Source organism: Dendrobates tinctorius, unplaced genomic scaffold (genome assembly GCF_039654945.1).
Source record: "Dendrobates tinctorius isolate UK_male_01 unplaced genomic scaffold, ASM3965494v1 ptg000020l, whole genome shotgun sequence".
Classification (NCBI taxonomy): Eukaryota; Metazoa; Chordata; class Amphibia; order Anura; family Dendrobatidae; genus Dendrobates; species Dendrobates tinctorius.
The window spans coordinates 5119565-5135106 of NW_027361688.1; the positions used below are offsets into that span (position 1 = coordinate 5119565).

At 44.7% G+C, this 15542-nt stretch overlaps 1 protein-coding gene across 1 annotated transcript in view; it reads right to left on the minus strand.

The window, feature by feature from the left end:
- SLC13A4 (solute carrier family 13 member 4) overlaps positions 1-10963 on the minus strand; it is a 37090-nt gene extending 26127 nt beyond the window's left edge. Inside the window, exons 1-2 of the mRNA XM_073567528.1 lie at positions 10514-10963; positions 6128-6256 (exon numbers count right to left, since the gene is read on the minus strand). Coding sequence (XP_073423629.1) covers positions 6128-6256; positions 10514-10657 — 273 coding nt within the window. The 5' untranslated portion in view covers positions 10658-10963. The remainder of the gene's footprint in view (positions 1-6127; positions 6257-10513) is intronic.
- Positions 10964-15542: the final 4579 nt, after the last annotated feature.

The following is a 15542-nucleotide window of genomic DNA, read 5'->3' on the forward strand; positions in this document are numbered from 1 at the left end:
GGAGGCTGAGTGACCCCAGGCTCCAAATCGGAGGCTGAGTGACCCCAGGCTCCAAATCGGAGGCTGAGTGACCCCAGGCTCCAAATCGGAGGCTGAGTGACCCCAGGCTCCAAATCGGAGGCTGAGTGACCCCAGGCTCCAAATCGGAGGCTGAGTGACCCCAGGCTCCAAATCGGAGGCTGAGTGACCCCAGGCTCCAAATCGGAGGCTGAGTGACCCCAGGCTCCAAATCGGAGGCTGAGTGACCCCAGGCTCCAAATCGGAGGCTGAGTGACCCCAGGCTCCAAATCGGAGGCTGAGTGACCCCAGGCTCCAAATCGGAGGCTGAGTGACCCCAGGCTCCAAATCGGAGGCTGAGTGACCCCAGGCTCCAAATCGGAGGCTGAGCGACCCCAGGCTCCAAATCGGAGGCTGAGCGACCCCAGGCTCCAAATCGGAGGCTGAGCGACCCCAGGCTCCAAATCGGAGGCTGAGCCACCCCAGGCTCCAAATCGGAGGCTGAGCCACCCCAGGCTCCAAATCGGAGGCTGAGCCACCCCGGCCTCCAAATCGGAGGCTGAGCCACCCCAGGCTCCAAATCGGAGGCTGAGCCACCCCAGGCTCCAAATTGGAACCTTTGGGGGCCCGCCTACCAAATCGGACCCAGGGTGGCCCCGCTCACCAAACTGGACTCTGTGGGGCCCCGCCCACCAATTCGGACCCAGAGTGGCCCCGCCCACCAATTCGGACCCAGAGTGGCCCCGCCCATCAAATAGGACCCTATGGAGCCCCCACCAAATCGGACCCAGAGTTGCCCCGCCCACGAAATCAGACCCAGAGTGGCCCCGCCCACCAAATCGGGCACTATGGGGCCCTGCCCAACAAATCGGACCTAGAGTGGCCCGCCCACCAAATTGGACTCTGTGGGGCTCCGTCCACCAAATCAGATCCAGAGTGGCCCCTCCCACCAAATCGGACGCAGAGTGGTCCCGCCCACCAAATCAGACCCAGAGTGGCCCCGCCCACCAAATCAGACTCTGAGGGGCCCTGCCCACCAAACCAGACACTGAGGGGCCCCGCCCACCAAATCGGACCAAGAGGGGCTCCGCCCACAAAATCAGACCCTAAGGCTGGTTTCACATTTGAGTTTTTTTGCGCTTTTTTAGCGCAAAAAACGCATGCGTTTTTTCCTATACTTTACATGGGTGCGCATACACATGCGTTTGTACGCGTTTGTATGTGCATGCTTTTTTAGTAGTGTGCGCTCAGGCGCACAAAATGCATCCTGTTGCATTTTTTGTGCGTCCGACTTGCCCCCCAAAAATGCATGCGCACGCAATGCGTTTTTTTTCACCCAAACACCCATTATAGTCTATGGGTGCGCATATGTCAGCATGGTAATGCGCACGTATGCGCAAAAAAAACATGTGTTTTTTAAAAAAACGCACCCAAACCCGCAAAAACCTCACACAAACGCATGATGCGGTTTTTATGTGCGTTTGCACTGCGCACGTGCGCAGCGCAAAATAACGCAAGTGTGAAAGTAGCCTAAGGGGCCCCACCCACAAAATCGGACCCTGAGGGATCCCGTCCACCAATTCAAGCCCTGAGGAGCCCAGGCCACCAAATCAGACCCTGAGGGGCCCCACAGGCCAACGTGGCCCCTGAGAGGCACCCACAGTTAAAACGGATCCTGAGTTGAAAGTCTTGCAGGGGCAGCAGGCAAGTCTAAGGGGCATCCCGGGCACCATTTCAAACCACTATCTGTACTTCCTTCAGGAAATACACATCTAGTTATTATTATTATTATAGTGCTTTGAAAAAACCACTATATTGTAATCCGAACGCTGCTAACTTATTCTTCTTTTTCTTCTTATTATTCAGTTGATTTCCGCGATTAATGCGGCCCGAACCGCTACACGCACAGACTCAGTTGAGGTGTCGTTTCCAAGCCAGCGTCCACGAGTGGTGCACTAAGTATTTTTCGTGTGGATCAGATTTGTAGTTTTTGCGCAATTTGCGGTTGAAATTTTTTTTCCCGTCATTGGAATGTATTGTCTCAATGCATTTGAATGGGAAAATTTTGCCATAGGAATACATTGGGCAGTCGTGAGGCGATTCAAATGGCAGTTAAGCTCATTGACATACGCAGGCACACCCAGTTACTATGCCAACGCCTAAGAACTTTACATGACCCCACCAGGACAGTTTCTGCCACATAATATCAGCTCTTAAAGCGAAACCCACAGCACAAATGCAAATCTAGCTTCATCACATGACGCATGCCCCTGAGAGAGAATGTGCGCCAAAGTGGATTTAGAAGCCCAGTGCGCCAAACTGGCTCTTAAAGGGCTGACACGCCAAAGTGATTCTTAAAGGAGGCTGAGCCACCCTGGCCTCCAAATCGGACCCAGAGTGGCCCCGCCCACCAAATCGGACCCAGAGTGGCTCCGCCCACCAAATCAGACCCTATGGAGCCCCCCACCAAATCGGACCCAGAGTGGCCCCGCCTGCCAAATCGGACCCAGAGTGGCCCCGCCTGCCAAATCGGACCCAGAGTGGCCCCGCCTGCCAAATCGGACCCAGAGTGGCCCCGCCTGCCAAATCGGACCCAGAGTGGCCCCTCCCACCAAATCGGACCCAGAGTGGCCCCTCCCACCAAATCGGACCCAGAGTGGCCCCTCCCACCAAATCGGACCCAGAGTGGCCCCGCCCACCAAATCAGACCCTGAGGGGCCCCGCCCACCAAATCGGACCCAGAGTGGCCCCGCCCACCAAATCGGACCCAGAGTGGCCCCGCCCACCAAATCGGACCCAAAGTGGCCCCGCCCACGAAATTGGACCCAGAGTGGCCCCGCCCACCAAATTGGACCCAGATTGGCCCCGCCCACCAAATCGGACCCTGAGGGGCCCCGCCCTCCAAATTGGACAGAGAGTGGCCCCGCCCACCAAATCGGACCCTGAGGGGCCCCGCCCACCAAATCGGACCCTCAGGCAAGTCTCTCTTAAAGGGGCAGCCCGGGCACCATTTCAAAGCACTATCTGTACTTCCTACACATCTAGTTATTCAGTTGATTTCCGGAATTAATGTGGCCCGAACGCTAAACGCACAGACTCCGTTGAGGCGTCGTTTCGAAGCCAGCGTCCACGAAAAGTATTTTTCGTGTCGATCGGATTTGTAGTTTTTGTGCAATTTGCGTTTGAAATTTTTTTTTCCCGTCATTGGAATGTATTGTCTCAATGCATTTCAATGGGAAAATTTTGCCATAGGAATACATGGGGCAGTCGTGAGGCAATTCAAATTTGAGGAACAGTTGCAGCCGTTAAGCTCATTGATATGCGCAGGAAGACCCAGTTACTATGCCAACGCCACAAACTTTACATGACCCCACCAGGACACAGTTTCTGCCAGATAATATCAGCTCTTAAAGCGAAATCCAAAGCACAAATGCAAATCTAGCTTCATCACATGATGCATGCCCCTGAGAGAGAATGTGCGCCAAAGTGGATTTAGAAGCCCAGTGCGCCAAACTGGCTCTTAAAGGGCCAATGTGCCAAAGTGATTCTTAAAGGGCCGGCGCGTCAAATCGAAAGCTGAGTGACCCCAGGCTCCAAATCGGAGGCTGAGCCACCCCGGCCTTCAAATCGGAGGCTGATCGACCCCAGCCTACAAATCGGAGGCTGAGCCACTCCGGCCGCCAAATCAGAGGCTGATCGACCCCGGCCTCCAAATCGGAGGCTGATCGACCCCGGCCTCCAAATCGGAGGCTGATCGACCCCGGCCTCCAAATCGGAGGCTGATCGACCCCGGCCTCCAAATCGGAGGCTGATCGACCCCGGCCTCCAAATCAGAGGCTGATCGACCCCGGCCTCCAAATCACAGGCCAAAGTGGCCCCTGAGAGGCACCCACAGTTAAAACGGATCCTGAGTTGAAAGTCTTGCAGGGGCAACAAGCAAGTCTCTCTTAAAGGGGCAGCCCAGGCACCATTTCAAAGCAGGAAATACACATCTAGTTTATATTGCAGCACATTTGTATATAGGAGCAATATGGCATTTATCTAACTCTATCTACATGTTCACATTTTCGGGGTCACCCCCAGTTGCCCCCTTTATTTGTATACTTTTCCCGCTTGCCATTCCGGGTAATATAATTCTATGGTTTATGACATTGTTTAGACTGGGAATCCTGGCGGAGGTTACGCAGAGGTAGCTGGATTTAATCATCTCATCTGTGGAGCTGGAAACAGGAGGGAACAAAGCCAAAGAGCCGGAGCCAAGATCTGTCTGTAGCAAAGAAGTCGCCAGATCTACGGAACATTACCAGAATTCCGTATTCTCACTTCTCGCCATCATATCCCACTGCTCAGAAATGCATCCTGGGTAATTCCGCAGTTTAATGTGTGTGTGTGTATATATATATATATATATATATATATATATATATATATATATATATATACACAGTGGGGAAAATAAGTATTTGATCCACTGCCGATTTTGCAGTTTTTCCCCCTACAAAGAATGGAGAGGTCTGTAATTTTTATCGTAGGTACACTTCACCTGTGAGAGACAGAATCTAAACATAAAATCCAGAAAATCACATTGTAGGATTGTTACATAATTCATTTACATTTTATTGCAGGAAATAAGTATTTGATCACCGACCAACCAGCAAGAATTCTGCTATACAAAACACACCTGTCCACACACTCAATCACACTCCAACCTCTCCACCATGGCCAAGACCAAAGAGCTGTGTAAGGACACCAGGGGCAAAATTTGTAGACCTGCTCAAGGCTGGGATGGGCTACAGGACAATAGGCGAGCAGCTTGGTGAGAAGGCAACAACTGTTGGCACAATTATTAGAAAATGGAAGAAACACAAGATGACTGTCAGTATTCCTCGGTCTGGGGCTCCATGCAAGATCTCGCCTCGTGGAGCAAGGATGATTCTGGGAAAGGTCAGGAATCAGTCCAGAACTACACAGGAGGACCTGGTCAATGACCTGAAAAGAGCTGGTACCACAGTCTCAAACATTACCGTTAGTAACACACTACGCCGTCATGGAATAAAATCCTGCAGGGCACGCAAGGTCCCCCTGCTCACGCCAGCACATGCCCAGGCCCGTTGAAAGCTTTCCAATGACCAGAGGAGACATAAGAGAAGGTCATGTGGTCAGATGAGACTAAAATGGAACTTTTTGGTATCAACTTCAATTGCCATGTTTGGAGGAAGAAGAAGGATGAGTACAACCTAAAGAACACAGTCCCAACCATGAAGCATGCTGGGGGAAACATCATATTTTGGGTGTGCTTTTCTGCAAAGGGGACAGGTCGACTGCACTGTACGGATGGGTGAGGTCATGTATTGCAAGATTTTGGCCAACAACCTCCTTCCCACAGTAAGACCATTGAAGATGGGTCATGGACAATGACCTGAAACACACAGCCAGGGCAACTAAGGAGTGGCTCCGTAAAAAGCATTTCATGGTCCTAGCCAGTCTCCAGACCTGAACCAAATAGAAAATCTTTGGAGGGAGCTGAAACTCATCATTCCCCAGCGACAGCCCCGAAACCTGAAAGATCTGGAGAAGATCTCTATGAGGGAGGGGGCCAATATCCCTGCTGCAGTGTGAGCAAACCAGATCAAGAACTACAGGAAATTTCTGACCTCTGTAACTGCAAACAAAGGTTTCTGCACCAAATATTAAGGTCTGTTTTTCTGTTGTATCAAATACTTATTTCATGTAATAGAATGAAAATTATGTAAAACTCCTACAATGTGATTTTGTGGATTTTATTTTTAGATTCTGCCTCTCACAGGTGAAGTGTACCTACGAGAAAAATTACAGACCTTTCCATTCTTTGTAGGTGGGAAAACTGCAAAATCGTCAGCGGATCAAATACTTATTTCCCCCACTGTGTGTGTGTATATATATATATATATATATTTAGCTTCTTTTGCAGTGGCCTTTACTGGAGAAGTCTGGTATTACACCGTATCCATTCAAACATATGGGTAACTCATGTCATGGAAGGTTATGTTGAGTACTCCAGAGAGGAGGCCACTCTTCACACTATTAGGGGAAAAAACACCTTTGAGATATGATTAGACCTGTTATTATCAGTCCACTGAATATATCTGACCTCACTAGACTTTAGGACTCCAAAAAGTGGGAAGAGGAAAGCAGGAACCAAGGCAGCAGCTCCAAGGGGAACGGCCTCCGACACCCAATATACGGCAGTGACTATGAGGACGTAGGCGCAGGAAGATTCCTAAAAAAGAAGAGAAACCTTTTTTGGAGACTAAAAAATACCCAACTATGGGTCGAAATCAGTACTGATACATTGCTAGTTCTAACTACATGGTTTGTAAGGAGTTAATGAGGATATATGGTGTATGGACGGCCATGGACGGGAGATCAGATGTGTTACCTATGGCACATGGGACATGTACCCGTCCTCTGTCCCCCTGACAGACACCCCTCAGGACTGTAATATCAAGGATACATAAACCCTTTTTGACCTAGTTGTAATATTGGGCCATTATAGAAGGCCATGTATGGTCAGCCGAAAGGGAACCAGGATTAACAGTGCCATCTACAATATGACTATTACAGTGCCATCCGCAAAGCCCCCATTACAGTGCCATCCACCATGTCCAATTACAATGCCATCCACAATTCCGCATTACAGTGCCATCCACAATGTCTCCATTACAGTGCCATTCACAATGTCTCCATTACAGTGCCATTCACAATGCCCCATTACAGTGCCATTCACAGTGTCTCCATTACAGTGCCATTCACAATGCCCCATTACAGTGCCATTCACAATGCCCCATTACAGTGCCATTCACAATGTCTCCATTACAGTGCCATTCACAATGCCCCATTACAGTGCCATTCACAGTGTCTCCATTACAGTGCCATTCACAATGCCCCATTACAGTGCCATTCACAATGTCTCCATTACAGTGCCATTTACAATGCCCCCACTAGTATTACCTACAGTGCCCTCATTACAGGGCCTTCCACAATGCCCCAGTTACAGTGATAACATAATGTTCCCTCTAAAGTACCATTCACAATGCCCTATTACAGTTCTATCTATAATATACTCATTAGAGTGCCATCCACAATGCTCCATTATAGTTCTGTCCAAAATCACCTAATTTGAGTGGCATCCACAATGCCAGCATTACTGTGCCTTCCACAAAGCAACTATTACAGTGCCATTCACAATGCCCTAATTACAGTGCCATCCACTATGTCTCAATGCAGTGCCATCCATAATGTCCCCATTACAATGTCACTCACAATGCCCCCATTACAGTGCCATCCACAATACAAAATTACATTCTCATCTACCATTACTGTACTGATACATTGCTAGTTCTAACTACATGGTTTGTAAGGAGTTAATGAGGATATATGGTGTATGGACGGCCATGGACGGGAGATCAGATGTGTTACCTATGGCACATGGGACATGTACCCGTCCTCTGTCCCCCTGACAGACACCCCTCAGGACTGTAATATCAAGGATACATAAACCATTTGTGACCTAGTTGTAATATTGGGCCATTATAGAAGGCCATGTATGGTCAGCCGAAAGGGAACCAGGATTAACAGTGCCATCTACAATATGACTATTACAGTGCCATCCGCAAAGCCCCCATTACAGTGCCATCCACCATGTCCAATTACAATGCCATCCACAATTCCCCATTACAGTGCCATCCACAATGCCCCATTACAGTGCCATCCACAATGCCCCATTACAGTGCCATCCACAATGTCTCCATTACAGTGCCATTCACAATGCCCCATTACAGTGCCATTCACAATGTCTCCATTACAGTGCCATTCACAATGTCTCCATTACAGTGCCATTCACAATGCCCCATTACAGTGCCATCCACAATGTCTCCATTACAGTGCCATTCACAATGCCCCATTACAGTGCCATCCACAATACAACCATTACAGTGCCATTCACAATGCCCCATTACAGTGCCATTCACAATGTCTCCATTACAGTGCCATTCACAATGCCCCATTACAGTGCCATCCACAATACAACCATTACAGTGCCATTCACAATGCCCCATTACAGTGCCATCCACAATACAACCATTACAGTGCCATTCACAATGCCGCATTACAGTGCCATTCACAATGCCCCATTACAGTGCCATCCACAATGCCCCATTACAGTGCCATCCACAATGTCTCCATTACAGTGCCATTCACAATGCCCCATTACAGTGCCATTCACAATGTCTCCATTACAGTGCCATTCACAATGTCTCCATTACAGTGCCATTCACAATGCCCCATTACAGTGCCATCCACAATGTCTCCATTACAGTGCCATTCACAATGCCCCATTACAGTGCCATCCACAATACAACCATTACAGTGCCATTCACAATGCCCCATTACAGTGCCATTCACAATGTCTCCATTACAGTGCCATTCACAATGCCCCATTACAGTGCCATCCACAATACAACCATTACAGTGCCATTCACAATGCCCCATTACAGTGCCATCCACAATACAACCATTACAGTGCCATTCACAATGCCGCATTACAGTGCCATTCACAATGCCCCATTACAGTGCCATTCACAATGCCCCATTACAGTGCCATTTACAATGCCCCCACTAGTATTACCTACAGTGCCCTCATTACAGGGCCTTCCACAATGCCCCAGTTACAGTGATAACATAATGTTCCCTCTAAAGTACCATTCACAATGCCCTATTACAGTTCTATCTATAATATACTCATTAGAGTGCCATCCACAATGCTCCATTATAGTGCTGTCCAAAATCACCTAATTTGAGTGGCATCCACAATGCCAGCATTACTGTGCCTTCCACAAAGCAACTATTACAGTGCCATTCACAATGCCCTAATTACAGTGCCATCCACAATGTCCCCATTACAATGTCACTCACAATGCCCCCATTACAGTGCCATCCACAATACAAAATTACATTCTCATCTACCATTACTGCGCTATCAACAGTTCCCTCATTAGAATGCCATCCACAATGCCACTATTGCAGTGCTATCCACAGTGCCCCATTACAATGCCATCCACTATGTCTCATTACAGTTCTCCCATTACAGTGCCATTCACAGTATCTGTATAATACTGTCATCCACAATGTACTCATTAAAGTGCTTTTATTACTATGTAAGTCATAGTGTTCCATAATAGAATTGGTCACATGGTCCAAGAACATCACTAGAACAGTGCCAACTACATGGTCTCTATCACAGTTCTACCTACAATGTGGCCATCATAGTGCCATCTACTATACCCCCATTACAGTGCCAGCAACATTGTCCCTATGACAGTACCATATACTATACTGCCATAATTGTATCGGCCACAGTGTCCCCATTATTTTACTTTTACGCCTTTTTATTTCCAGAAGAGTAGCAGCCACATCCCTATGAACAGTGCTCTTATATCATTGCTATCCACATTGCCAGAAATAGTGTCCCCAAATAGATCTGATCATAATGGCAGCCACAATATCACCATTACAATGTCATAGACAGTGTGTAAAGAACAGTATCATACACAGTATCCCCAGAAGAATAGCAGGCATGTTGTCCCCATTACAGTACCTCTATAATATTGCCTGGTCGGCGTCTCTCAATATGATGTCCCCATAACAGTGCCATGAGCAATGTCCCCAAAACATTGCCATCCACAATGTCCCCATAGCAGTGCCATCCACAATGTCCCCATAACTGTACCATCCACAGGGTCTCCATAACTGTGCCATTCACAAAACTTTCATAACAGAGCTATCCACAATACTCTCAGAACAGTGCCATCCACAACATTCTTATAACAGTACCATGCATAATATCTTCCTACTAGTGCCATCCATAATACCTTCATAACAGTGTCATCCACAATACCCTCATAATAGTGCCATCCATAGTACCATCACAACAGTATTATCTATAATACCTTCTTAAAAGTGCCATCCACAACCACATCAGAATAGTGCCACGCACAATTCTGTTATAAAAGTGACATAATATAATACCTTCCTAAAAGTGCCATCCACAATACCCCCATAGCGGTACCATCAATAATACCAGCATAACAGTTCCATCAAAATGACCTCATATCAGTATTGACCAAAGTGTCCCTAGAAGAATGTCGTCCCCATTACAGTGCCTTTATTACATGGCCATCTGTACTGGCCAAGAAAAATGTCTGATACCTTGTTCAATAACTGTCAGTCTGGACATCGCAACCACAGTTGCACCTATAATGCCCCCATTGCGGTGCCATACAGTCACACACGGTGCCATTACAAAAATGCCATCCATAAAGCCCCATAACTGAGCTCATCAGTCACTATTAACATTAATGTCCCGCTGTTTGTTTTGGTGAAGCACCTGATTATGTGCCTCCTTATTGCTGCCATGGTTTGGGGGAGCAGGTCGTGTTCCCTAGTAGCAAAAAGTGGTAGTAAGTCCTGTGATACTTACACTGCTGGGGTGCAGAAGGGGAAGGGGAAGCAGTAGAAGGGGGATGGAGATGACCAGGACTAGGTTCTTGGATCGCATGAATTGGGTCCACACCCCTGCCATCCTGGTCCGGAGGTAGCAGAATAGGCGTCTGTCCAAACTCATGAAGGTTTGCTGATGGATTTTCTTCTAAGTCTCCCTTCTTCCAGAAATCCTGTGACGCCCATTAATCCTTTGCTCATTTCTCCCCCACAAACTCTATGACTTAGGTGGCACTTGTTAGCATTTCGTTAAATACATTGTCAAGGTTACTATTCTTAGGGATTAAAAAAATAAAAAAAAATCCCATAATCCTAAATTAACTGCTGCCTTAATGTATGGAAAGGTACGTGGCGATCTGGAGTTTTGAGACTTCCAGCTTCGTAGCTGATTAAGCATATTACATACAACTTTTTAGGATAAGTTTAGATTTTATAGTAAAATAAAAAGGGAAAAAGTAAAAGAAAAATAAACAACCTAAAAACTTAAAATATAAAAAACAAACAAACAAAATAAGTAAAACCTAAAAAAATGGACAATTTACAGGTAACTAGAAAAACCTGTAAATAATAGTAAAGTGGAGATAAGAAAAAAATGCAATAAATGGGCAATCTATAGAAAGAATAATAAAAGAAAACCCTAAAAACTTAACTAAAATCACAAATAATTGAAAAAAAAGCAAAATAAAGTGGTAAACCTAAAACTAATTGAAAATACAAACAGGAGAAAAAAATGTAAAAAAAACACAAAAACCCTATATACAGTATAATGGACTTTGGATATTTTGGCTGGATCTGGACATTTAGTTTTTCAGAATATTAAGTTATAACCGTATATAAAAAGTGTAAATGATAGTAAATAGAAAGAAAGGGAAAGCCTAAAAAATGTGACAAACAACACAATAAAAACCTAATATATCAATAGAATAAAGGGGGGGGAATACAAAAGAGTAAAAAAAAAAAGTACAACCTAAAAATTACAATCTAAGAACAAAAGCTAAAGCAATGGACAACTTAAACAATAAACCTACAAAAAAAATAATAATATGAACCTACTAAAATAAAAAAGTGATAAACTTATAAAAGATGTAAAAATACCAAAGGGGGGAAAAAAAATGAGACAAAAATGAAATAAAATAAATAATGTAAAAAAAAACAAACAAAAAAACTAAATAAAAAACTAAAAGAAAATGAAAAACCTTAAAAATAAGAAAGTGAACAATCTAAAAAAAAAAGATAAATAAATGTAGGAACCCTAAAGAAGTAAATAAAATTAATAATAAAAAAACCTTAAAACCTAAAAAATGTAAAAATTAAAATAAACTAAAATGACATGAAATGGATAATCTAAAATGTAATAACCTAAGAAAACATAAGAATAAAAAGCAAAAATGGACAACCTAAAAGGTAGATGGAAAAATAACAAAACACAATTCATAAAACGGACTTGTGACACAGGCGCTGATGGGCGGGGTTAGAGACTGGCAATGTTAAATGCCGCTGTCAGAGATGTTAACAGTCGCGGGTGCATCACGCTTCGACCCGCGACTGTTAGGGGCACATGTGATTAAATCAGCTGTCATGTGCCTGAAAATATGCAGGCATCAAATGCCAGGACACGACCTATGACGTATGGGTACGTCATAGGTTTTAAGAGGTTAATAACTTTTAAGAGAATATGTTCGTGTTCACCACTTTGGATTTTCGGCTGCAATGAGGCACATTTATCAAAACTGTCTTCATTGTCCATAGCAACCAGTTCAGGTTTCACTTTACTCTCATTTCCCACAGCAACCAATCACAGCGCAGGTTTTATTTTAAAGGAGCTGTTTAAAAAATAAAAGCTGTGCTGTGATTGGTTGCTATGGACAAACGTTTTTGATAAATGAGGCCTTGTTAGGTTGACTGCAGCCGACACCCACCAGGGGGCGCTCTACACCTACTTATTATTATAATATCATCCTATCACTGGTGAGAAGAAGGAAATAAGCGGCCAATGGCGTGGTGGATAGAATGAACATGAAGCGCTTTTCTGACACAGGGTCACACTGCAATGTCACCCTACATACAGGGGCTTCTCCCAGATTTAGAAAATCATTAAAAAGTGAATTTCTTTCCGTTCTTCAATACAAAAAGTGGCTCTCCTCTATTCTATAGAGTCATTACACAGAGTGATCTATGTCACGTGTTTATTTCTGGTAATGTTGATGATTATGGCTTACAGGCAATGAGAACCCAAAAGTCATTATCTCAGTAAATTAGAATACTTTATAACACCAGCGTGAAAAATGATTGTAAAATCTGGAATGTATGATCAGTAAATGCCCTCAATACTTGGTTGGGCTCCTCTTGCATCAATTACTGCATCAGTGCGGTGTGGCATGGAGGTGATCAGCCTGCGGCAGTGCTGAGAGTTTATGGAAGCCCAGGTCGCTCTGAGAGCAGCCTTCAGCTCGTCTGCATTGTTGGGTCTGGTGTCTCTCATCTTCCTCTTGACAATACTCCATAGATTCTCTATGGGGTTAAGGTCAGGCGAGTTTGCTGCTCCCTTTTTGTATTGAAGAACTGAAATAAATTCACTTTTTGATGATATTCTAATTCTGTGAGAAGCAGCTGTAAGTCACCACATGGTGGACGCTCCGCACTATACATCCGCTCCTGGACAACCTGATCAGGAAACCTGCGATCGCAAGAAAAGATGGCGGCAACAGCTGCAACAATTTTATTAAAGGGATAGAATGCAGAATGAGTCTGTGCTGCGACAGTCCGTACAGAGGAGACTGATGTTTCCATAAATCAACCACTTTTCATGACTCTGATTAACAATGACTAAAGCGATCAAATCATACGATCTTATCCAGGAGCATCTGGTGTCATATGATGGGACTGCAGTCTGCGAGTAGCCACAGTGTAAGGGTGTGTGCACACGCTGCGGATTCGCTGCAGATTGGCTAGTGATTTACAGTACCATGTTATTCTAGGAGGAAAAATAACCGCTGTGCACATGCTGCGGAAAAATCAGCGCGGAAACGCAGCGGTTTATTTTCTGCAGCGCGTCAATTCTTTGGGCGGATTCCGCAGCGGTTTTATATCCATTCCATTATAGGAATCCGCAGGTGTAAAAATGCAGGGGAAATCCGCATAAAAACGTGTGGATTCTGCCAAGAGATGTAGATTCCGCGCAGAAAATTCCGCACAGCAATCCGCAACATGTGCACATACAGTCATATGTAAAAGTTTGGGCACCCCTATTAATATTAACCTTTTTTCTTTATAACAATTTTGGTTTTTGCAACAGCTATTTCAGTTTCATATATCTAATAACTGATGGACTCAGTAATATTTCTGGATTCAAATGAGGTTTATTGTACTAACAGAAAATGTGCAATCTGCATTTAAACAAAATTTGACTGGTGCAAAAGTATGGGCACCCTTATCATTTTCTTGATTTGAACACTCCTAACTACTTTTTACTGACTTCCTGAAGCACTAAATTGGTTTTGTAACCTCATTGAGCTTTGAACTTCATAGCCAGGTGTATCAAATCATGAGAAAAGGTATTTAAGGTGGCCACTTGCAAGTAGTTCTCCTATTTGATTCTCCTATGAAGAGTGGCATCATGGGCTCCTCAAAACAACTCTCAAATGATCTGAAAACAAAGATTATTCAACATAGCTTTTCAGGGGAAGGATACAAAAAGTTGTCTCAGAGATTTAACCAGTCAGTTTCCACTGTGAGGAACATAGTAAGGAAATGGAAGAACACAGGTACAGTTCTTGTTAAGCCCAGAAGTGGCAGGCCAAGAAAAATATCAGAAAGGCAGAGAAGAAGAATGGTGAGAACAGTCAAGGACAATCCACAGACCACCTCCAAAGACCGGCAGCATCATCTTGCTGCAGATGGTGTCACTGTGCATCGGTCAACAATACAGCGCATGCATAACGCCTTTTTGTATGACCAAACAACTCAATCTTTGTTTCATCACTCCACAGGACCTTCTTCCAAAATGTAACTGGCTTGTCCAAATGTGCTTTTGCAGACCTCAGGCGACTCTGTTTGTGGCGTGCTTGCAGAAACGGCTTCTTTCGCATCACTCTCCCATACAGCTTCTCCTTGTGCAAAGTGCGCTGTATTGTTGACCAATGCACAGTGACACCATCTGCAGCAAGATGATGCTGCCGGTCTTTGGAGGTGGTCTGTGGATTGTCCTTGACTGTTCTCACCATTCTTCTTCTCTGCCTTTCTGATATTTTTCTTGGCCTGCCACTTCTGGGCTTAACAAGAACTGTACCTGTGTTCTTCCATTTCCTTACTATGTTCCTCACAGTGGAAACTGACTGGTTAAATCTCTGAGACAACTTTTTGTATCCTTCCCCTGAAAAGCTATGTTGAATAATCTTTGTTTTCAGATCATTTGAGAATTGTTTTGAGGAGCCCATGATGCCACTCTTCATAGGAGAATCTAATAGGAGAACTACTTGTAAGTGGCCACTTTAAATACCTTTTCTCATGATTTGATACACCTGGCTATGAAGTTCAAAGCTCAATGAGGTTACAAAACCAATTTAGTGCTTCAGGAAGTCAGTAAAAAGTAGTTAGGAGTGTTCAAATCAAGAAAATGATAAGGGTGCCCATACTTTTGCACCGGTCAAATTTTGTTTAAATGCAGATTGCACATTTTATGTTAGTACAATAAACCTCATTTGAATCCAGAAATATAACTGAGTCCATCAGTTATTAGATATATGAAACTGAAATACCTGTTGCAAAAAACAAAATTGTTATAAAGAAAAAAGGTTAACATTAATAGGGGTGCCCAAACTTTTACATATGACTGTACGCTAAGGCTTTATCCAAATGTCCATCATCAACACAAGTACTGTGAATGGTAGATGATAAATGCCACTTAAAGGGAAAGTTTATCTTTGAGAATGTGTTATATTCCAGAGCTGCACTCACTATTCTGCTGGTGCAGTCACTGTGTACATACATTACATTACTGATCCTGAGTT